This window comes from Lagopus leucura, unplaced genomic scaffold, assembly GCF_019238085.1.
Source record: "Lagopus leucura isolate 7727_CA_CO unplaced genomic scaffold, USGS_WTPT01 Super-Scaffold_100008, whole genome shotgun sequence".
NCBI lineage: Eukaryota > Metazoa > Chordata > Aves > Galliformes > Phasianidae > Lagopus > Lagopus leucura.
In genome coordinates, this window is record NW_024962265.1 from 1,974,763 (window position 1) to 1,999,890 (window position 25,128).

At 43.2% G+C, this 25,128-nt stretch overlaps 1 protein-coding gene across 1 annotated transcript in view; it reads left to right on the forward strand.

Moving 5' to 3' along the window:
- LOC122180603 (plexin-A4) overlaps positions 1-25,128 on the forward strand; it is a 155,436-nt gene that overhangs the window by 85,288 nt on the left and 45,020 nt on the right. Inside the window, exons 11-18 of the mRNA XM_042872344.1 lie at positions 4,469-4,605; positions 6,250-6,417; positions 12,768-12,861; positions 13,409-13,648; positions 14,398-14,544; positions 19,081-19,315; positions 19,692-19,834; positions 23,057-23,325. Of these exons, the coding sequence (XP_042728278.1) occupies positions 4,469-4,605; positions 6,250-6,417; positions 12,768-12,861; positions 13,409-13,648; positions 14,398-14,544; positions 19,081-19,315; positions 19,692-19,834; positions 23,057-23,325 (1,433 nt within the window). The remainder of the gene's footprint in view (positions 1-4,468; positions 4,606-6,249; positions 6,418-12,767; positions 12,862-13,408; positions 13,649-14,397; positions 14,545-19,080; positions 19,316-19,691; positions 19,835-23,056; positions 23,326-25,128) is intronic.

Here is a 25,128-nt window from a genome sequence, read left to right on the forward strand (position 1 = left end):
AAAAGGAAAAGGAAAAGGAAAAGGAAAAGGAAAAGGAAAAGGAAAAGAAAAAGGAAAAATAGTAGTAGGTTGTCTGGCATCAGCTGTGTGCATAGACGGCACTCAGAAAGCAGACATATCTTTTTGGAGATATTGCTTGGACTCACAGATGGGTGTGATACACTGTCTGTTGTGGACATCAGTATGCAAAGCAGTTGGAAGGGCTCTGGGCTCTTTTTTTGCACCACCATAGTGGAGGAAGTTCAGCCTGAGACTGTAGCTTTGCCATAGTGAAAACCTCATGGAAGAGAGAAGCAGAGCCCAGTGTATGCTGCACATTCAACTTGGATTTTTGCTCCTTCCTCCCCTTTTCTGCTCGCTTTTCGTGTCCAAGAGACCTCCTTATTTCTGTAAGGCTCCTTGCTGGGGACATGCAAGCATTGCCTAGCCTTGATCAGTTCAGGTCTGTGCAGGTCTGAGATGAGAGGATCTCTTTGTTCCCATCAAAAGCTCTCAACCCCTGCAAGGGAATGAGTCTTTTCTGAAATAATTCACATGCCTGAGCATTTGTTCATGGCAAAGAGAACTGGTAATGAATTCAAATATCTTAGATTTCCCCCTTGAACTGCAGTGATCTCTGTATTTTCCAGTGTCACTCAGGTGTTACTGTGATGTGGGGGGCATAGAAATACTTCAAGAAGTGGCCCCCACCTCGCTGACAGAAGGGCTCTTTCCAGGACATTACACTTCAGCATGTCACCTTTGCTGCTCTTGAAATTACTGTCTGATGTTGATCATCCGTGTCCATCTGTGACAGCTTTTCCCTCCACTTGCTGGCTTTCTGGCTGCCAACTATCCCAGCCGTGCACAAGCGTGAAGTCTGCAGGGTTTTCTCAGCTGCATACCTTGATACCTTTGTGCTAGACAGAAAAAAACAACGATGCTCCCCAGCCTGCCCATCATATGCCCTCTCCCGTGTCCATTGCTTTCATAGTGGGAGGTGTTCATTAGCATGGCTTGGCTTCCTCTGATATTTCTGCCAAGAGGGTAGAGATGTTATTACACACATCGCAACATGCCTTGGCGTCCTGCAGTGGTGGGTGGCAGCTTTCAAGAAAGGAAGATGTTTAAAAACCAATGATGGGCATCACCTGGGAGTTAAGTGCTGCTACCAGACACACAGCAAATCCTTTGGAAAATTGCTTTTGCAAAAGGTTTGAAGCAAAACAAGGTCAAATTTGGCCAATAGGTTCCGCCTCCCTCTCTCCTGTGAGAAATGGAACAGCTGATTATTTGTACCCAGCAGAATATTTTATTTCAGTGTTTTGAAAAAGAGGCAGCTTAATTTAGAGACGATAGAGCAGCTTTTCTCAACACTTGTAAGCAGAACTTTTAATGCTTACAAGTAACAAAATGCTGTTAATTTGTTTTTCAAACTGGTCTGTGATCAAAAATGCAAATTGTGTTAGAGAGTTCAATAAGCCAAAAGGGAAACAAAGCATTTGGTTGCATGCTGAAGTGGTATTTATGATGAGCTAAATGAATTTTTTTTAATTCATTTTATTGCTGTGATTAATTCCATTGTCTTTCAATCCATGAAATATTACCATCGTTCTTTTCAATTCAGACACAGTTTGCCTTTATTTTGGCTCAGTGTGATTTGGGTTGCTCTGTCTGTGTCTCTTCTGGCTCTGTTTCAGGAGAGCATTTTGAACAGGCTCAGAGAGGGCTGTGTACTGCCTTTCCAGCTGTTGCTATTGAACCAATAGAAAGGATAGCTGGGTGCATGAACTGTGTGGGTCACATGTTTCTATGCCCTTATTCCACGATCAGTGATGTGGGAGCCAAGGTCTCAACATACACCATGAAGTCAGTTCAGACACAGCTCTCGTGGCAACTTCTCTGTGTATAGTTTATGCCAAGGAGGTGCTAGAAGAAAGTAAAAGGTTCCACAGCAGAGGAAAGTAGTCAAGACTCCAGATAAATACAGATGACTGGGAGTTGGACTTGCTGACCTCTAAGGGTCCCTTCCAACTCAAACCATTCTATTATTCCATGATTTTCTGGCCTCCTCCTTCCTTCGCTGTCACTTTCCACCTCAGCCTATCACAGATCCAATAGACCTCCATGCATTTTCCATCAACTTTCACCAGAACGGAAATGGTAAACAGTCTGGAGGCTGATTTTTACTGCAGACGTGCTGTGCAGTATTTATGAAGGCCACGGTGAATAATTAATGGATTATTGCAATTTGGAAAGATTAGCCATAAAACCTTTTGTGAGATCGGCACGAAATGCATCAACACTTTGCCAAGAAGCATTGCTGGTATAATTTCACTATGCAAGAACCCTCAATGGGGCATAAACATTTATTATCCTCTGGGGAGAGGGGCAGAAAGGCCTGTCCATCAAGGACTGGGAGAAGGGGTTCAGATCTTTAACTCAAATGTCATTATCTGGTTTGTAAAGCATCCAGTATTGCACCAAATGGGCAACTTTCAACACATTTTCTCACAGGTGGGAAGTAGTCTCCCAACATCCATTTCATGGGCGGCAGTACTTGGCGTTGGTTCTATGACCATCAATAAGGAATTGAAGAGGCGTTGCCATCACAGCATGAGGCAGTACCCTCAAAATAGAGAAGCCCTTTATACTGAAGACCCTTCCTGCATCTTATATCCCAATAAAAGCTATTAGAGAATAGTCACAGTAATGTAAAAGGAACAGAGCATTTATTTGTTCTTCTTCTCTTCTTATACATCTTCCCAACCTTCAGCAATTGATAGATAAGGGACTTCTTGAGGCAAAATAGTTTCCAAAACACCATATCAGAAACAGACAGGTGTAAATGCAAGAGGTGGCCATCTCTATTGATACATTTTCTACTGGGCTGTAAGTCTGATTTTCACATTCAGCTCTTCCTCCAGGCAGCAGCTTCATTTTGAACAAAAGCAAAGAAGAAACCATGCTGCTGTTTTTCAAAATGGTTAACCAGAAGGGCACAGGGAGAGCTGTGTGTGTGTGAAAGAGGGAGCTATGGTGTGTGTCAGGCATTTTATAAACAGGGATTAATGGTCTCCAAAGCTCAATAAGGTGACTGTATGTTGTACCTGCTCATTCAGAGGAGCTGAGGAGAGCTTCAAGCATTTGTGTCATCATTCTTAAAGAGAGGGGAAAAAAAAAATCTTCATTTAAATGCATATAGTGGCTTTTCACTTGGGACTGAGTGGAAAGTTTTTCTATTAAAATGCAAATGAAAGAATAAACTGTAACTCCAAGTTTCTCCCTGAAAATGGATGTCTCCTCTCTGCATTATGGCAATAGGGTGATCTGTGCTTTCAGAGTGCAAGTATTTTATCTTGCTTTTGGGAAGAATGGAGTTGGAGGGCAAGAAAAAGGTTTCAGATTTGAGGCTTCTTAAGGAATGGTGCCCCTCTTTTAATATATTAACATTAATATTATATTAATATAATAAGTGTGTAATGTTGTGTTATGGTTGGAAAAGAGGCTCAAACAAGCAGGAAACTCAGAAAAAAATATTCATCTGTACAGCATTCTTTCTCGTGGCTGAATTATTTCAGAGAACACCTTAACATGAGTGATGCTGCATTGTATCAGTGCAGGACATGCATGCCATGTGAGATTGTTTCAGCATCAACATCTGATAAAAGAGAAATGTTTGGGTTCATGTGGTGGGCCTGCAAGAGTCAAAACACATGTTCAGATTCTCTCAGAGTCACAGCTCTCCTCCTTCCCACGGAAAAGAGCTGTGAGCACAAGGGGAGGTTTTAAGTGTCCTCCTGAGCTGCACAGCAGGACCTCTTTCTTTGGTAGATCAATGAACTTCAGAGTAATCTTTTCAAGACACAATAGTTTTCAATGCTTGTGAGCTCCCTGAGTTTTCTCTGGGGGCAAAGAGTCCTTGTTGAGATCCAGTAAGACAATTCAAGACCCAGTTTATCCTGCAGAAATGTTGTTGGAAAAAAAGTTCCTGAGTCGTATCAAATAGTGGAGATAAGAGAGGTCATGGCTGCAGTTGCCCCAGACGTGGAGATGAGGAAGCTGAGAGCATTTCTGAATGGGTACAAGGGCAGGCCTTATTCTGCAGGGATTTTGAAATTAGCCTTAGGTCTTGAGTTCATCTTACCAAAGCTGTCATTCAAGCAGTGGTGAAGTCACCATCCCTGAAGGTGTTCAAGAGAAGTATGGATTTGGCACTGAGGCACATGTCTAGTGGACATGGTGGGGATGAGTTGATGGTTTAAACAGATTACCTTAGAGTTCTTTTTCAACTTTAATCATTCTATTTTTTCAACTTTAATGATTCTGTTAAGGAGACACTCCAGTCTCCTCTTCTACCAGGAAAATATTGGTGTCTTCTGAAGTCCACCTAACGTAGATAAACTTTTGGGGTTGCCTACATTTCCCTAGCACTGTAGGTACCTCTGCTCATCTCTTGTGCTCTCAACATGACTCTTTGCTTTCACAGACTCTGACACTCTCTGATCTCAAGCCGAAGCGGGGACCTGTATCGGGTGGCACTCAGGTGACAATTACGGGTAATAACCTCAACGCAGGCAGCAACGTCATCGTGACCTTTGGGCGACAACCTTGCCTCTTCTACAGGTACAGATGAGTTCTTCCTTCCATACATACCAGAAAGATGAAAGCAATCATGGTCAAGAGACTTCTGCAGCCCAGACAACCTGTCCTTCTAGTAATTCTTGGCAGAACATCTGTTCTGCAGTGGGACCTTTGCATTCTTCCCCAGCACAACCTTACTGAGTACATTGTGGGGTGGGAGAATAGGACTTATTTCATTGTTTTGATTGCTATTTGATGTGCTTTTTCCATGGCTCCTTGTCAAATTTCACTACAATTCTCCACGGTCCCATGCTTTGCTACTTGTTCTGAGAGTATGTAATTTAAAAGATTCATTTTGACGTCCCTACTTTAGAGAAAGCAAAAACGAAAATCTGACAACATCAGTTATAAGCATTAAAACACCTCCCTTTTATCCAAGAATAGTCCCATAGTGCTGAGAAACAGATGACTTGTAGCATTTTAGCTCAGGGTTGGCTCCTATTCAATTGCAGTTCAGAGGCTTAATGTCAGTGTTACCTGCTGAATGTTCCCTGATCCCTGTGAGAATGAGCCTAAATCCAGTTCCCAGGGGCTCCTGCAGCTCAAAACTGCTAAGTGCAATGCATTTTGCTGCCAGTATTGGTGGAAGCTGAAGACAAAGTTGGCACATTTCTCCCAGCTTGTCTTTGCCAGAAGAAGGGCCCATTCAATGGGAAGCTGGGACTACTGTCCTGGGGCAGGATGTTTCCATCTCCTGGCTGTTGGGATCCTGCTTAGCTGCCTGTCATGACTGAGGCGTGATTTAACATCTATAATGCACGAGGGTGAAGTCACAGCTTGTAATTTAAAAGGCCAAATGGGAACCACACTGCTTGGGGTTGCTTACAGAACAGACTAGGGAGTTTTAGAAGGGATTCCGCATGGTTTTCAGGGAAATTTAAAGAGCACTTGAAGGGTACGTTTGAGGTACATGCCATGCTACGAGGGAAGAATGAACTCCATTTTATCTTTCTAGGGATATGAGATGAGGCCGTGCCACAAATCACAGGGCTGGGAAGGCTGAAGGTGGTAGAAGCTTGGATTTTTGGCTCTTTACTGAAGGCAATGCAATGCCACTGCAATATTCAGTCCTGGAGTTGTATTTGAGCCTTGCCCAAAAGGAAACATTTACCCAGAATCCATTTTAAGTAAAATCATGAAATGCTTCCCACTACATTAGCACTTCCCATGCAAAGGTCCTAGGCATGTTGCAAATGGCATTTAAGCAAGGCTTACAGTCCTTAATGCAAAGTAAACTTTATTATCCCGGACTGGAAAGCTGAGGTGCAAACACTCCCTTTTACGAGCTGCTGCTGAACATGCCTGCAGGCAGGAAGGAAACATCCATCATGTGTTTAATCACACAGAAGTATTTCTGCAGCGAGGTCTGTTTTGGACTTCCCTTGAGGTTTGTGTTTTGAGATCTGAGTAATAGTGGCTTGTGTAGTTTTACTTAAACTGGTGGAAAGGCAATGCCACTTCCCGTGATGAATTTGTCACACAATACTCAGTATATTCCTGCAGCAGCGAGTTCCACCACTTCATAGTTAATAGGTTAAGATCACAGAACATAGGAGTATGTAACTGGGTTCTTACTGGTTTGCTTCTTGCAGATCCTCGTTTATATTTACTTGCTTCTTCTCACAGGAGATCCACCAAGCACATTGTCTGTAACACCACAGCCTCAGATGAAGGCTTTGAGAAAGTAAAGGTGTCTGTGAGAGTGGACAAGGCCAAAATACATCAGGAGCTGCAGTATGAATATGTGGAGGATCCAACCATCCTGAGGATTGAGCCTGAGTGGAGCATCTTCAGGTAATCATCCCATGGGCACATCACACCAGTTCCTTTAATCTTTTGTTGCAGCACTGGTACATTTGTGTTGGTCCCCGATACTTGAAAGTGCTTTCCAAGCATCATGTTCACTAGAAAACACATATTTATCTAACTCATTCACAGAGCCCAAGAACCATAAGAGCTGGTGGACTTGCCTCCTGGGGAGACATTAAATGTCAGGAATGTTCTGTGTAGCCTCTACAGCACGTTGGATGCTCAGAGTGTACCTGTAGCCATGTATACCCCTAGGGCAACGTTTCCAAAGAACCTAGTGAGGGATAGGCAGGAGCCACACTGTTCTCCAAACTGACTCAGTGTAGCCCAAGGCTGAATGAACCTTCGTAAGTAGAGCACAGCTTCCTCGCTTAATGCAGCAAAATCCAGCTGCAGTTGCTCACCAGAAGCTTGTCTCAGTGTCTCCTGTACCCAAATGCTACCTATCCAAGTGATATTACATTTTATTGGTTCTGTTGTATTCCTAAAGATTTTGATTCTTACCTTTTCTGGTCATAGCTGTATTTTGGGTTCCACTGAGCTAAGTCTACACCTTTTCATGGTCCGTTGGTCATGACTGTGCTTAGAAAAGAGGATAGTACTCAGGTTTTAAAGCACTTTATTTACAACCTTCATATGTTTGTTGGTTTAGGACTAAGTATTCACAGAATCATAGAATCATAGAATGGCTTGGAGTGGAAAGATCCAAGTATCAAGGATCATCAAGATCCAACCTATACGCCACATGCAGGGCCACCAACCTCCGCATTTAATACCAGACCAGGCTGCTCAGGGCCCAATCCAACCTGGCCTTGAACACCTCCAGGGATGGGGCATCCACAGCCTCTTTGGGCAGCCTGTTCCAGCATGTCAACACTCTCTCTGTAAAGAACTTTCCCCTGATATCCAACCTAAATCTTCCCTCCCTATTCCTTGTTTGGCTGTCATGCTTGAAAGCTCCAGAGCCATCTTCTGAGAAAAAACACAAAGAAAGCCCTAGTCCCTACCCTACTGGAGGGCCTTCCTCCTTGTTAGGTACTCTTTTGCTCTTCAGCCCATTGCTGCTGCTTTGGTGAATTTGGAAGGTTCATCTGAAAGTGCCTGAGAGGAGCATTTGTCTTAGTTGTGGAAGCAAGAGAACGAGACCCAAATGCACTCAGAATCTTGCAGAAATGGTCTCAGGAAAAGAGAAATTGGTTATTAGATGCGCTGGTATTTCCTCGAAAAGATACAAAATAAGAAATCTCAGTATTCCTTCATTCATCCACTGCAGCTCTCTGCTCTCCTGTCAAGCAGGATTGATTGGAGTATCTGGGGATTAGGAGCAGGACTCATAAATCCCTTCAGTTCAGCTTCCTTCCAGAAGATGTTTTCACAAATCAATTAGTGCCTTTAATTACCGTGAGGGAATTTACCGATTTAGCTGGATTGAATCTTTACACATCGAGCTTGAAGCTTTTGCATCTGGATTTTCCATTTTGAGGTTTTATTTTCAGTCAGAGTTCAGGTTATCAGTAAAATGAGAAATCACTTTAGTCCTTTCCTTATTAAAGTGAGTTTAGGACTGGTTAAAGGGTGCAAGATTGACAGCCAAGGAGAGTGAATTCCTCTGTTATCCCCAGGAAAGTTACAGAATAGGGCCCTTCCTTCATCTGGCTTCAGGCTGGGGGATGAAAGAAGATCTCCAGAGCCTTTTGCTCCTTGGTTTCTCTTCTGAAGCTCCCAGCAAGAGACAAAATGTAGCCAAGGAGAGGCTTGAGGTATACTGGCAAAGTTTTTGCTTGGCTATGGGGTGCAGAGACTCTATCCCATCGCTTTCCCAAATGAATCTCCTGTCCTCTCTCTCAGCATAAAGCAAATCAATGTGTGTTTATTTCATGGGTGCTACCTTACTTTCAGGATGTGTAGCTGATAGGTTGGATGACTGAGGGTCTATCTGTCTCATCAGTAAGGTACAGCCTCTAATTTTTATTTCCTTTGATATCTCTAAAATCAGAAAGCATCCACTTGATTGGTAGTGACAAATTTTAACCAGATCTACTCACCCCACGTCTGCCTTCGTGCCCTTTCTTTTACACTTTTGAATCACTCCAAAAGGTTGTAACCTCGGAGGACAACACAGTGTCTGAAATTACATCTGTGGTTTCAGAGTGTCTGGGATCTTTTATGGACTATCACTGTTAATCTGTGCAGCTCTGCCCTGCAGGTTGTAATGGAGGCAATTAGGGTAAAGCAGGCTCAGAGAGCTGGTTGAACACAGTGCCAAATCAAGTACAGAGAGTCAAACAAGAAATAATTTAGTTGAAACATATGGATCTGGGGATAGACTGAGTAGGCTCTTCCTTGCTATATCTGTTATGCAGTATGATTCATTGCAGCAAATGCACTGTGCTTTGATTCATGACTCCTAGTTGAGGGACTAAACCGTTTTGAGGGACAGATGATTGCTGCTAAACTAACATTGCAAAATTAGCAAATGAAGGTACCCAGACTGGCTTAAAGCCTTCTCAAGTGCCATTTTCCAAGACAACAAAGAAAAGATTATGGATGATTTATTACTGTAGTCAAAAAATAATGATAAAAAAAGACTCAATCTGAACAGGCAGGTAACTAGAATGTTGTAAGCCTCTATTAATACTTTTAATTGGGATTTGAATTATGTCCAGAAAATATACAGATCTGCAGAATAAAAAGCTTTGGGGCCAAAGAAGAGTTAAATTAAGAAATCTCCTGGTGTTGACACCTCTAACTTTTTGTTGGAGAGCAGTATCTGTCACTATTCTGATCTGATCTGGGCAAGAAGTGTCTGTAGCTGAAGACAACGGACAGCAGTTCTCACAAAAAAACAACAGTTGAATTTGCTTGATTTGCAAGCTAGACTGAACCTTTAGGTGGGTTTGTGTCTTCAGTGGATATGACTGTGAGGGTGGGTAGTGATAAGACAAGGGGGAATGGTTTTAAACTGAGACAGGGGAGGTTTACATCAGATATTAGGAGGAAGTTTTCCACTCAGACGGTGGTGACACACTGGAACAGGTTGCCCAAGGAGGTTGTGGATGCCCCATCCCTGCAGGCATTGAAGGCCAGGCTGGATGTGGCTCTGGGCAGCCTGGTCTGCTGGTTGGCAACCCTGCACATAGCAGGGGCTTGAAACTAGATGATCATTGTGGTCCTTTTCAACCCAGGCCATTTTATGATGCTGTAATAAGGATTCTATGACTATTTTGGCTTTACTTTTGCAGTGGATAGACCCCTCTGACCCACCACTCTTACTGTGCTTACAGACTGTGGTCTGAGCCTTCTAAACTCAATTTCCAAAACAAATAGAGAATTTTTAACACATGGGTTTAAAACTGTATGCACAGATGTGGTTGATTAAATAAAAGGCTTTATTTATACATACACACACTCATTATGTATATATTTATATATGCACATGAATTTGATATGTCTGGAACACATTAAATTGTTGAGCAAATATGTGAAATCCCTTCTAGTTTGAGTCAGCAGAGATTCATAACAATAATACATGATGATAAAAATAATAAAAGCCCACAGCCAAAAATCCACATGAAATGAGATAATGGATAAAGAAAAACTTGTTTTGTGAATTTATCTTCTGGTTACTGAAAAGCAAGGTCTCTGTGGATGATGTCAAGGATATCTAAGTTGAAAATGAATTTTGGGGAGAAGGTATTTTTTCTACAAGGAAAGGATGGGAAAGTTCTCTTGTAAATGAATGTGTGACTTCAGAAGAGATCCTCTGTGTGATCAAGAGAGCTCAGCCATTTGAACAGACCTTACAGAAATGGTAAAATATACACTTCCCCATGGAAAATTTCTCATTACTGATGGATAGTGAGAACTCTGCAAAGCTCACAAGCCAGATGTGGTTCATACAGGCATTGCTTGAAAGACTACAAGGAACCTCTCAGAGAAGTGTCACAGAAGCACCTACAGAAAGATGCTGCCGTGACAGCACTCGTTGGTAGAGCTCATGACTTCACCATCACCTATTGCTAAAGACTTGGACTTTGTGGTCAAAAGAATGGTCACATAAGTGTCTCCATGTCTTGGAAAGTTGGCAAAAACATTTTTTATGGCACTGGGGTAGCCTTCCTTGTGCTATCCTTCCTGCGCCTATTCTTAAGATGAGTCTAGATTTACAGGCTTCTTGTGCAAAGTTATATTTAAACTAGTAAATACTTAATTCAGGTCTGTTTTTGGTCCAGAAGCCAGCAAGTAGAGAGCATCCTTACATCAAATAATCTTTCTTCCTTGAAAGGCAGAATAGCTTCATCCATTCTGTTTATTGGAAGTATTCTCTGGTCCTTGCTATACCACAAACCATGACCAGACATTGCCTAGGAGAGTGTTAAGACAATTTAAACCAAGCCAGTGTACAGCTTATAAAAGCATTAATGGCCACCAGCCAGTGTATGACTGATGTCCTGGCCCTGTTGGTTATCAGTGTGGAATTAGCTAGAGGGGCTGAAGTACAGGCTGGAACAGGCTGCCCAGGGTGGTGGTGGAATTGCTGTCGCTGGAGGTGTTCAAGAATAGGGTAGATGTGGCACTGAGGGACATGGTTTAGTGGTATGGTGGTGATGGGTCAATGGTTGCATTAGGTGATCTTAGTGGTTTCTCCAACCTTAATGATTCTATGGTTCTATGATTCAGTCCCAGCTAGCTGCATCCAGATCTCTGAAACCTGATAGCTGCACTGCTGAGCAGAGGTGCATGTTGGCATTCATTTCTAAATGCCCTATGTGATTAATAATGGAATACACAATAGAGGAACTTGGAAAACAAAGATTAGAACTAGGGGAGATCTGTGGGCCAGCTCAGGCATCTTCCTTGCAGTTTATCTATCCTCTGTTGTTTTCTCCAGTCACATTTATAATGCACTTTTTTCACCTTTCATCGTGCAGAGGTTTACCTAGAAGCTGGAAAGGGATTCTAGGCTTTCTTTTCCCCTTCTCATATAAATACAATGGATTTCTGCATGTCTTTCTTTCCCATTCTCAGTAAAAAAAGAGCTCCAGGAAATAAATTGAAGCCTGGAAAGTTTCCAAGGAGGGTTGCAGAGGCAGGTGTCAAAACTGATGAGAGTGCTCCTCCTCCCTGGGAAATCTTCAGCTCTGCAGCAGAGGCTGGGCTGTCCATTGATGACATTTCCTCATTCTGTCTTGGATGCTGGAGTCCTGACAGCTGAAGTTTTCACTTTCTCAGCTAGCTCTTCCCCCTTCTGCCCTTGCACCCTATTGCCTCTTCTACAGGCACTCAGGTGATGAAAAGGGAGAGCCTATCTGGCTGAGCAGTGCTTGGTTTGAGTTTGCCAAACCTTATGGTGAACTCTTCCCCTCAATGCAGAGCTCAAAGACAACCCAAATCCGTTCCTTTGCAGTTTCCTTCCTCCCTCTCCTGAAAGTCCCACAAAAGTGGTGTTGACTGCAGATGGAAGAGGCAAGGGAATGGAAAGAAGAGTGTTTCAGAGAGCTCTTTCCTTCTGGTGACATTGATTACATGGAATGAGAAGGTCTCCGTTTATGTCTTTTCTTCTTAAGCTGGCCTGAGAGATGTTACAAAAGCAGTAAAATCTACCAAAGGCAGGGTTGTGGCTTGTATGAATGAGTTCTCTCAGGACATGAAACCTTGGCTGAGCAAAAGGACACAATGACTACAAATCTCTATTCTACACCATGGTGTAGAGTGCTGATTCTACACCATTTGCAGACCGTATCTGCTTAGGTCACCCAATGGAAGCCAAGTCTGAACACATCGGCTTTGTTTCTTCTCAGTGTTATAGATCAGGGCTCCCTGGCAGAAATGAATTAGGTGGTTCACTGAGGTGACATTGCCTTATTCAGAATGATGCTTTCTATAACACGTTTAATATTCAAGACAAATGCAGAATGCAAATAAGATAGCACTGGATCCTCGAGAGTTGCTTACACAGGACAGATGTTTTGAGGGCTTCTTAAAATCACAACCTTACACATTATAGAATAATCTGTGGACCATTCTGAAAAGCTTCTTTTAGATTTTCTGCTCTTCTCACCACCAAAGTTTGTAGCTATTTAGTCCTAACAGAAAAGATCACCCAGATGCTGCTTGATGGAACAATTTCTGGAAGCATGCAGTTTTACATATTTTTCCCCAAATGAATGAATTAAAAAGCCTTGTTTGTTTTGTTTGCCTTCCTTTGGTACCATAAGATGTGGTCAGACACTTTGCAAACAACATTTAGGAATACAGGTCACCCACTACTGGTCCATTCAGTCAGGTATGTATTAACTGGTTGTATGCTCTTCTTTTGTTTCTTTTTTCTCTAGTGGCAACACACCCATTGCAGTGTGGGGAACTCACCTAGACCTGATCCAGAACCCTCAGATCCGGGCAAAGCATGGTGGAAAGGAACATGTCAATGTGAGTATTGGCAACTGCAGGAGAAGACATATCCTGGGTGGTGATAGAGGCTGCCTAACAGCTGTGGAGATTGAAACCTCCTTCTGCATTCAGAGAAGAGGGTATGATTTCTTTTAAGAAAGGCACGAGATGGCCAATTAATAGAGTCATGGAATGGCTTATGTTGGAAGGGATGTTAAAGACCCCATGCCATGGTTTGCCACCTGCTTGATCAGGGCCCTGTTCAAGTTGACCTTGGGCTCCTAACACCTCCAGGGATGGAGCATCCACATCTTCTCTGAACAACCTGTTTCAGTGCCTCACCACTCTCTGCATAGAGAATTTCTGCTGCAGTCCAAGCTGTCGTACCTGGTCTCAAATTCCTGGTAGGAATGGGTAATGTTTTGATGCAGTGGATCACCAGCTTGTCTCTTGGTAGCAAAATTTTTCTGCTCCTCAGTGTCCTCTGTGAGTAGATGAGCTAGCATTTTATCAAAAAATACCAGCCTACCAGTACAGCTGGAGACATTTTCCATAAACTCTTCTTGTGTTGGGTTTCTCTCTCCAGAACTGTGAGGTGCAGAACAGCACAGAGATGACCTGCCAGGCTCCTGCGCTGGCTGTTGACCCCAATCACCAATCTGAGCTAGCTGAGCGTCCAGAGGAGTTTGGCTTCATTCTCGACAATGTGCAATCCTTGCTGATCCTCAACAAAACCAATTTCACCTACTATCCAAACCCTATCTTTGAGGTTTTCAATCCCTCAGGGATCTTGGAGTTGAAGCCAGGAAGTCCAATCATACTGAAGGTGAGATGAGGACCAAGAACTGGATAAGGATGGTCAGACACATGCTGCTTATTGCCATTTTGTGGCTGCCAACAACCCGCTAATTGTAGTGGCATCCCAACATTGTCCCAGAGATTTCCTCCACTCATTAAACCTGTCATATTGCATCACATCAATCACCATTTGCGAACATCACACCACTCACTGCTCTGCATCTCCCAGTACCCATAACTAAAAAATGTAAACTGCTTCAGCCGCTTGTGTGCTGCCTAAATTTGCATCCAATGCTGTTTGCTGTACCCCAGCCTATTTCTTGTCTTTTAGACACTTTTCTTTCACCCTTGGGAAAATCCCACATCAGTCCTCCATCACGTCTTTAACCTGAATAGCAACACAAAGAACAAATTATATGCTTGAACATTTCCATATCAGCAGTTGTATGAGATTCATATGCAAATAAATGAGCATGCATGCAGAATACCTGCTTGCGCATTTGGAAATATGTTTCAGTATTGCCTGATCATTTTCTGCTTGTGAAAGATTTGTGTGGAGTTGGAGGGAAAGAAACAGGACAGGCAGCTTTGACTGTTAATAGTCTGTATTCATGCTGCCTTCTGTAGGATTTTTGAGCAGCTTTTACTTACTAAGTAAGTGAGTTGTGAACTATGAATGCCAAGTGCAATGTTAACACTGGAGTAATAGAAGCAGAGATGGAAGGAAAACTCCTTTGTAATACATTTTTTTGAGTCACGATACTCCTTTCTACCCAGGGCAAGAACCTGATCCCACCAGTGGCAGGAGGGAATGCCAAGCTGAACTACACGGTTCTGGTTGGTGAGAAGCCCTGTGTGGTGACTGTATCAGATGTGCAACTATTGTGTGAGTCCCCAAACCTCATTGGGAGGCACAAGGTGATGGTAAGTGATGCTTGAAACTCAGCCTTTCTTCCATGGATTTGGTAGAAGGGTACAGCAATGTGTTTCCTTCACCATTTGCCTTCTGTAGAACCTAGAAATATCAGAGCCCCTTCTCAATACAATACCCCTGTCAGTCAATCCTGGAAGAGTAACTTGGAGATTTTTGCAGACAGTGGGGGACCTTTTGGAATCATAAAACTTTAGGATGATTTTCCTCTTTCTTTATGCAGCCGGTGTGAACCCCAGATGCTCATGTGAATTCTTATGTGTAACTTATTCCCCACATGACAAACTGTGTTAAATGTATCAGTTTCAAGCAATTTAGCAACATACTGGTGGCTAAAATTTGTGCAGGATGTGGACTGTGGTGTGACTTTGAGATTTTGACATCTATACAACTTAGTATGATCTTGCATATCCTTCCTGGAACCTGTGAAAAAAGAACCTAGTGATTACATCAGAAGGAGCTTCCTTCTCTCTCCACTGATTTATTCACTCCTTTACTTTCCTCTCAGTAATTTGCATGCCTCAGTGCTCTTGCTTGATAAACAGCACATCAGCAAACTCAATCTGAGTTGTGCAGAGCTGTGGGTGGAAGCAAGACATAGCTGACGGCAGACATACAGATGATCAGTGCTTCTCGTTGCCCGCGATCAACTTTTTTCCAGCTCTCTGTTGCCCTCCCAAATCTGATATATACTTACTTAATTCAGTGTAAGGAGATTTGCAAGTTTCATGGAGAGACAATGCCTTCCTCTTTAAAACAAGAGGGATTGTCTTGTAGAGAATTGAGAGTTTATGGTGACTGTGTTGAGTCCCATTTGTGACTGCTGCTTGGATCCCTCATATTGGCTGCTTTACTTTTCTGTTCTGAATTTTGTCATATGGAAAATAGAGGTGATAATCCCTTTCAGTCATGCACATATGCTGTGGCTCTCAGTTCATTGTAAAGCATTTTAATACAGTCCAAGAAGAAAAATAACAAACATGAGATTTTCCCTGTGTAAATATGAAAGCTTTGGAACAGAACAATATATGTTGCCTGTAATTTTCATGAATTTCATTAAACATATGTTTAGTCAGAGAGGGACAAAAAAGATCCTAGAGAGATAAAACTCAAAGTCAGGTGAGCAATTATCAACTCGTGGGGATCAGGGAGGATGAGCATCTGGCCACGCCTTGCTAATTGAGAAGACTCCTCTGTTCCCACAGCTTGGGACAGCTTAAGAGAAACCTCAGAGAAATAATCCCTTTTTGAGGACACTGATCAAACAAGAGATACTGTTGGAAAAAATGAGAAGGTGATTGCATTGAAGCCTATTGATGAGCGTCTCTGTTAGGGGCAATGGCAGATTTCCTTGTCTAAAGCCAGCAATAAGGCAAGCCTTTGACAGGATCTGGGCTGGGAACCAAACACAGAAGCTCAGCTGTGATGGAGGCCAGTGCCCAAGGATGGACTTTGCATCTGTAACTTAACAGGGGGACAGCTGGGCTTGGAAATGCCTCCTCCAACATGGCACAGCAGCTCTGTTGCCCATGTTTCACATGGATGTCACTCTGATGGTTGGGATAATTGACAGGTAGTTCTCTCAGGTCCTTCCCCTGCTTGTGATGATGATTTCCTGTGTGACCTTGAGCTAACTGCTGAGCAAAGTCTTTCCTGCAAAGTGAAGTGGCCTAGATCTGAGAGGAGACCACGGCTCTGAACACTGTGATTATTTCAAAGGGAAGGAAGAGTGACAGTGACACATGTAGGTGTCAGCATATTTTTGCTCTACTTTAACTTTCTTTTATGCAATCACCGAGTTACATGCTTGAAAAAATATATATTAATTAAAGAAAAAACCAACACGGGCACACAAAAAGGGCGGAGCAGTGGTTGATAAAGATAGCTTAAAGCCTAGGGAGAAGCTCTTTTTCAAGTGAAAGAAACATTGACAAGGAGGTGTAACCATGGTAGAGAAGGCCTGCGATGTAGAGATGGAGGACATGAGGACTGCTCATATTCACTGTATGCATTTACAGATAGAAAGTTACATCGATGTCTTCCTATAGTAAATGGAGAGATGGTCAAGTGTACTCTTATATTCAGAGCACAGTTCACGTCACTCAAAGCCAGACACATTTTGTTAATGCAAGCTTGCACTAGGAAATACACTATTATAGTCAAGTTTTGTACAACAGGAGTTGAAGAAACTCTCTCTTGAACCACTGCTGGTGGTCCCTATGTCTTTGCTGGAAAAAACTTGTACCTACCATAGTGCCATTTGGAGAAGTGCCAGCATAACAGGCCAAACAAGTGACCAAGCTGTTGTTTAGTGGTAGACAGTTTGGTTACCTGGAAGTTGATTTCTTGGAAAAAATGCAGGACCTAAGAAATAAAGTAGGGTTATTTCAGTATATTTTTCTGTTTCATTTTAGTGCTAACAAATAGTAGTACAGCCTTGCAGGCTTTCTTCTCCAAGAGACACATTCCCTCAGATCATGGCAGACTGTGAGGATTTTTCAGTGTTGAAAACAACTTTGGAGAGGAACTTTGCTAGGCACCTACCTGTAGGAGTCTAACTCAGGTGTGCATGTTAAAAGTGAGAGGAATCTCACTCATGGAGCCAGGCTGTTCTGTGGGTTTTGAGGATAGTCTTGCACTGAGGTTTGGGCTGGGATTGTTTGACTCTGGACTGATATTCGATCAAAGGGCTCCTTTCACTGCCAGGTCTGGATGAAAAAGGCCACTGTAGGAAACAGAAAATGATGATAATGACTCCATTTATTGATCCACCATGACAGGAAGGAAATTGTGCAAACTAGTGAGCCAATTTTGCTGTCATCTTGGGAGGATTTGAGACAGTGGTCTATGTCAAAAGGCAACAGCTTCCAGTGAGAAGATTAATGTTCGAGTTTGGAAGTTTGTCTTAGCTGGACTTGCCACATACCAGTACCAAACATCTACCCTTTGCAAGCTTTATGAAGTGGAATTTAACCTTATATCTCAGAATAGACAGGAAAAACAGGAACTTCTGTTTCCTTGACTTATATGGGTGCTAGATTGTTCTTTGCACAGTGAAGATGCTCTACAAAGTGTCCATCTCATGCTAAAGAACTTGTCATCTTACACTATTAGTTGGTCAGACGAGCTTATGTTTGGTTTAGTTTCTCGTTTTGGACATTGTTATGGACCCTGTGATCTTTATGGGCCCCTTCCAAATCAAGATATTCTATGATTCTATGTTTTAAGAGCCCAACTCCAAATACTTAGAGCTATTGAGGGCATAAGAGGACCTTGTGGATGGAAATGGTATATTCCAGACTGTCACCTTTAGTCTGACCAAAATAAAAAGATTTGAGCTAGGTGGCATTGACCAAGACACACTGAGGAACAGGCTACAGCTGGTGCTAGTGTGAAACAGAACTCAGAGGCTGCAACTGAGGCCATAAATAATTTCCAGAAGATGATGGGAATACAGAGATTCATGCCCCCAGAAAGACCTGTGGTGGTAAGAGGCTCTCACAACATCATGATACTTCAAACTGCTCGTGTGGCATCTTCCTAGGTTCATGCTGATCCATAAGCAGAGTGTTCCCATACTAGAGCACACTATCAGAAACTTTCCTTATATGTCTCAGGCTAGTCAGCAGTACTTTTCCCACTGCCTGCCACTCAAACTTACCCTGTTTTACAGATAGCCTCAAGCATTCTTGCAGTAGCCTTGAACAAGTAGCACCCTGTGGGATTACTTTTGGGAATGGTGTGCATGTTGTGTAAATGGGCTCCCAACAGACTTTTTTCAGCATAATATTTTGTTGGGTACACAGCAGTACTACCCGCAGGGTTTCTTTCCCGCTATTAAAAGCAAGATCTCACAAAGACACGTGTCCCAGATTCCTGAGAACCTTCAGGAGTGCATGGAGAGCAGAAAGCTCTGACTGGCTTCCTGTCCCACTGGTAACCATGCAAAGTTCTTTAGCTCATGTGACACAACAGCTAGGGGAGGGGCTGCAAAGAGCATGGGCCAGGCTCTGTGGCTTTTGCTTTCCAGATACAGTTTTCTCAACTCCAAGACTGAAAAGTGAATTATGACCCTGTAATTTCTGCATTCCCAGTGCCCTAACCCATAATAAAGTTAGGGCCCATCAGACCATACCCAAGAATCACCTATCTTGTATGCATTCTGGGACTGATACCAAGACAGTGCATAGCTGTTTAGGACAGGGGAGGAAACCCCCAAATGATCCCTGCATTTTAAATAGCCAGGGCTTTGGTACTGGTAAGACTTCTCTCATTAGAAATCCTCTGTTAATCTGCTTTAGGTGGCATTACCAACAGAGCTGTGTCCAAGTGAGATTTCAGATGCTCAGCCACTCTGTATCCAAGTACTTCATACTCTATTTAGCTTGAGAAGTCATCATTCATGTGTTTATCATGCAAGTTTGACTTGCATAACAGCCTTAATTAGGATGATGATCATTAGGATGACTTCCTCTGTGCTCCTGCATATTTGACAGTTTCAATGCAATTTTATCCTGCCTTCCCTCCAGGCTCGTGTAGGAGGGATGGAATTCTCCCCAGGGATGGTCTACATCTCTCCAGACAGCCCTCTCAGCTTGCCAGCTATTGTCAGCATTGCAGTGGCAGGTGGTCTGCTCATCATCTTCATCGTGGCCGTGCTGATTGCCTACAAGCGCAAGTCCCGAGAGAGTGACTTGACCCTCAAACGCCTGCAGATGCAGATGGATAACCTGGAGTCCAGGGTGGCGCTTGAGTGCAAAGAAGGTATGGTGAGGAAAGAAGGCTGTGATTGTGTGAGGAGAAAGGAATCCAGCTGCAAAGCTTTGAGCCAAAATATCACCAAGCAGCAGGGGTGTTGAACTCCTGGTTCAAGTCCAGGTCTAAACTGACTTTGCCCATTTTCTCTGAGTCCAGTCTTCCTCCACCTTGTGTTAAGCGCATTTGCTAGCTCAGTGACCAGAGAGAGCCCTGGCACATTGTGTGGATGGGAATGTGAGACTGCTCTTGTCTACCTTCCTCTTCCTCTCCATTCGTTGCCTCTTCATTTATGTCTCATTCATGTGAGGCTGAATGTCTTTTCTGTTATGATGAGAGAGATCTGAACTGTTACTGATGTATGTTTTGTTTGTTTTTGCGTCAGCTTTTGCAGAGCTGCAGACGGATATTCATGAGCTGACAAGTGACCTGGATGGAGCAGGGATCCCTTTCCTCGATTACCGAACCTACACCATGAGGGTGCTTTTCCCTGGCATTGAAGATCACCCAGTCCTGAGAGATCTGGAGGTATCAGCATTCCCAACTGCAAGATGTGTTGTGATAGTGGAGGGGACATGATGGCTTGCAATACTGTGTCTTACCAGGGACAAAACAGTACCTCATTTACAGTCTAGATTGGAAAAGGATGATTTTTACTGTATTAGATGTTAAATTCTGTTTGATCAGTCATCTATTCAGAAGAGCACCATACATCTGAGTGAATTATTAGTTTGCTGTTTTAAGCTCCCTCTTGGTCTTCATCCTTTTTGAATTTGTTTTTTAGACCATGCAAGGGCCAGGAAAAAAAGTTTTAGAGTAGAACAGTATACCTGTGTGTATAACACCAGCTTTGTCAATTGCTGATGCCATCCAGCATCCTTTTTTTTCCTGGCAGTACCTACAATCTGTATTCTCTGAAGAAGAATCACCTTTGCTGTGCTCTGTGGTTTGCAGTGGGGTCAGAGATGTACAGCATCCGTCTGCCCATGACCTGCCCGTCTGTGCCCTGCATCCCAGCTCTCAATCCTGCAGCAGTGTGAGGATGGTGAGACGTTGCCCAGCTCTGCTAGTGTCTGCATGCTGCCTGCACTACCTCCTTGGCAGCATAAGTTTTACAGACCTAGATGACGTTGTCCATTCTGGTTCAGGACTTGGCAGATAGACAGGACCTGCTCTAGCGATACTTGAGCCAGAGAAGCAGGTCATACACCATGTCCAAGGCCAGCAAGGTCCTTGGCTGAACTCTGCAAAGTCTCTGGCAAACTCTGTGCCTCAGAGAGGCTCTGGCATAGAGAGTTTCCTGGAGGCAAAGACTTGAGTTAGCTGGCAGAGAGGAGGAATAGGATTTGGCACAGGCAATTCCATGCTTGGCTGACTGTGTAATCAGAGGTTCCTGCTACTTTTTGCTCCTGTACTTCAAGAGAGCCAAACTTCATCAAACTGTAAGGTGAGAACCATTAAAAAAATGATCTGGAAGCATTGAGGACTTTTGGTAATGGCTAGGAAGCTGCAGAACACATTGGTTACTGTAGAGATTTGCTTTTGGGATACAGCAGCTTCAACAAATGAGCACACAAGATGAGGAGTGAAGAATTTCTCCTCCATGTTCATACACACATGCAAGCACTTTTAGCATACCCACAGCTGGTTTCAAAGTGTGTATTCATTAAGTTCAGCCAGCTGACCACCAAGGAGTATCTGAACCTTACAGAGCTTTTAGCATGGATGTTCTCATATGAAGATACGTGTCGAGAAACACAGAGTTAGTGTTTTAATCTGCCACTTTTGATTCCAGGTCAGTCTGAACAGGACTTAACCTGATCTAGCTGCAGGTGTTTCTGTTCATTGCAGGGAGTTGGACCTTTAAGGGTCCATTCCAACTCCAACAGTTCTATGATTCTAGGATCTCCCCTTCCTATCTTATTTTTTTCATCTTTGGGTTTCTGCCCCCTTGATCCACTCAGTTGTTTCTACAGTTCTTACAGTGTCAAAGTCTTTGGATACCAGCAAACCAGAAAGGAGTTTCCATCCTGCTCCTTACTCTGTAGCACCTAGATGGAGCCAGTACTTATTGGGAAAAGGCCCCAGAGATCCTGTAGGCAGGAGGCCTTACTTATTTCCAGCTCATTTGCTAATTAGCTGCTTCCAGATGCGTTACAAAATACTTCTCTTGTTATTTTTTTTTTAATTCTACATAGTAACCTGGGGATAGACAATATTAAATGTTCAAGCAAGTGAGTTAAAATAATTATTAGCAGGATGAGTGGTAGTGGTTGGTTGATTGTCTCAAGCTATTTAGTAAGTAATTTATTTTCAGTTTGCAAAAACAGTTGAGATCTCTAATTTCCAGAATAAAAAAGCAATGATTCTTTATGGGGACTTGCATTACTTGGTCATTTAAGCATGCTAACTTGGATTAAAGTGCCAAAATGAGGCAGTTAATACAGTCTTACAGCAGTGGCACATGTTGCTCTGAGTTGTGAGTCTGCAGCTTCCAGGAATGTTTTTTGAAGAGATGAAAGAAACATGAAGGAATGAGTTTGAGGTTCTCATTTAAGATGCATTGGTGTAGCATATAAAAGGATGAAGTATACCCATGGAGCGTGGCTTTATTTTGATCCAGAGACAGAGAGGCAGGAAAGGATAATGCCCACTGTAGACTGTGGCATCCAGGGTTCAGTGTTGAGGTCCTAAATTGTTCTACACCAAACCTAGTTCACCAGCATTTCACAAATGAGAAGTATCATCTTACCAATTACCCTGTCTCTAAATGATCCCACCTCCCAAGCCCCAGGGTCCTACTGCCTTAGGACATTGAAAATAGGTTCCAGCTCTGCGCCCTCTCACACTTTCTTTTGTCTATGGTTCAGTGGGCATGGTGGTGATGGGTTAATGTTGGACTACATAGTCTTTCAGTGTTTTTCTCCAACCTTATTCATTCTGTGATCTAGTTCTTCAGACCAAGACCCAGCTCCATGCTCACCACCTCAGCTTCTGTCTCGCTGCATCTCTTCATCTCCAAACATGTCTCAAAACAACAACGTCTCAAAACATGACACCTGGACCTCTTTTTCCCATTACTTTACTTCTTTCTCCGCCAGCTCACTAAGCAGAGCCCCAGACCCATGCCTTGTGCTCCCCACACTGCACATTCCCTGTGGTTAGGCAGCTCCTGAAATGCAGCTGATATCTGGTTGTTTGCTGAGATGAGGAGATAAGGCAACCTACATAGGTCCAGACCAAAAGGAGACCCATGTAACCCCAGGCTTTCCAACATTGACTCAGACTGTTTTTCTCTTTAGGCAGGTTTCTTGCAGGGATTAAAAAGAGATGTTAAAGGTGGATAGAGTGAGACTTCAGTCTGACAGCAGTAAGAATACAGTATGCTATGATACCACATCCAGGCATCAGCAATTTCCTCTGGATGTACTGTTTAGAGAGAGCGTAGCAGAGCTTGAAAATAACCACCTGGCTGTGGTTGGAATGTATGTCTGTCTTCCTATCAAATGACTCTCTTCCTTCTTAAAGAACTATACTCCAAAATGAAAACTTTCTTTTTAATTTTCTTTGCAGTTGGAGGCAGCTTTTCCTTCTCTGTATCTCAGATCTGATTTCTACTTGTTGAATTATATAGCTGGAAGAAATGGAGGGCCGAGAGCAGAGAATTAGCAAAGGGTGTATGACTTGTTTGGGAATTTCCTGCAAGTGGGCAGTGAAAGAAAGGTATAAACTTTTTTTTTTCTTATGCAGGTCCCTGGCTATAGGCAAGAACGGGTAGAGAAAGGCCTCAAGCTCTTTGCACAGCTCATCAACAACAAGGTTTTCCTGCTATCCTTCATCCGCACACTGGAGTCCCAACGCAGCTTCTCCATGCGCGATCGTGGCAACGTGGCCTCACTGATCATGACAGTGTTACAGAGCAAGCTGGAGTATGCTACTGATGTCCTCAAGCAGCTGTTGGCTGACCTCATAGACAAAAATCTGGAGAGCAAGAACCACCCCAAACTGCTGCTCCGAAGGTAAAGATATCCAGGGCTGTGCAACCTGCAACCCACTATCTAACACAAGCATGCAGTTCCATTTTGGATGAAAATGATGAATTTGCTTGATTTTGGTTCATGCAGCAGAGTATGAAATTGTATATAGTCACAGCTCACCTGACCCTGTAGAGCTGGCATGAAGCTGTTTGCAGGGAAAGATTAATAAGGCAGGTAGGGATGAGTGAAGGTTTTGCTTTCCTTTACTGCTTTGCTGCTCTCTGCCTTCAGTCAGGGATTGAAACTTTTACTACTATTGCATTATCTGTGGATTTTAATGTGAATCTTCAGAAAACTTCATAAGAGCAGCAAGAGGTCACATTTCATAAGCCTTATTTTGGACTTGTGCTAGACCAACAAGTATATGACATAGAACAGGCTGTGTAATATACTTGGACTGCATGGGGAATAAATTGGAAGTTGCCTTATCATGCCTGAGAGGTGGACAAATCTGCTGTGCTTCATGTTTCTGAGTTACATGCATATGTGGTCTTCTTCAGCTGCATTGTGTGATCTCCTGTCTTTTCCTGATCGTTGGCTTTTGGAGCCAGTTGAATCCAGAAGGCAGAGCTGAGCAGGACAACAGAAATGGTTTCATTTGGGTTTGTGCTTCACAGTCTAATCACCAGGGTTGTGTGGAAAATCTTGAATGTGCTGCTTTGTGGTTAATGTAGTCTCCTTGCTTAGGGAAAGGCTGCATTTTCTCCTTTTAGGATCCTATTAATCTTCTTTCTGTGGTCTGAACCAGCCATTTTGCTTAAAGTCAGGACTTTAAGTAAAAAAAGGGCCTTTGCCACTGCTCAGAGTTGTGTTTGAGGTGCTCTGAGCTGATTATAATGGATGGCTCAGGCAGGGGAAAGGTCTGTAGTGCCTGCTGGGAGAGTTTTCTTCTGACACACAGCCCATCATGAAGTACCAACAAAAGGAGGAGCAGTAGGCATTTCCTGGCATTCAGAGTAGCAACACCAGGGGCAGAAAATGGTCTTCACTTCAGCATTATTTGGCTCCCTGAGTCCTACAGCCTGGCTGGCAACCTCCCTCCAGCTGTTCTCGATCTTCCTCTCTATGCTTCTCCTCCGATGCTTGTTGTCACTGCCTTCTTCCAGTTGTTCCTTCATTTTTCTTCTCCTTTCTTTTCCTCTCTCTCCATCTCTTTGCCTTCTCTGATTGTTCATTCCTGTCTTCTCCCAAGTCCCCCATTTTTCCCTTTTCACCTTCTTCCAATTCTTTTCTAACTCTAATCCTATTTGTTGAGAATGTACTTTGGCCTTTGGAAGGCCACATGTGAACATATGATTGGCTCCATTCCTTGGTATTCAGATATTGGTGCAAGATTTGCTGACAGTTATTTGGAGCAGCTGAATTAAACTTATGTTCCTCTTTCCATTTCCTCCCTTTGACTGTGAGGATGGAAAGAAATCTTTCAAGACGCTCCTGCAGGATTGGCTTGTGGGCTGTAAGGCAGGAGGAAAGAGTTGGTTGGAATGATTTTCCAGCTTGCCTGTGTCCAGTGTACACCCCAAAAGACATACACTGACCCAAAGAAATCAAAGTTGCCCAGGAAACAACGTGACAGGATTTCAGACCTTTTGTCATTAATGCTAAGTTTGCAGTATGTGATGGGTCCCAGTGATGTCAGCGTCACATCCCCTGTGGGGAGCTCAGAGTGCTTGACTTGAGGTTGATGCCATAACCAATGGAGAACAGTTGTTAGATGACACCGACTGAGGGGAGTACAGGGCAAGCAGGTTGGGTTTGACAGATGCAGTCTCTAGAGAGAGACAC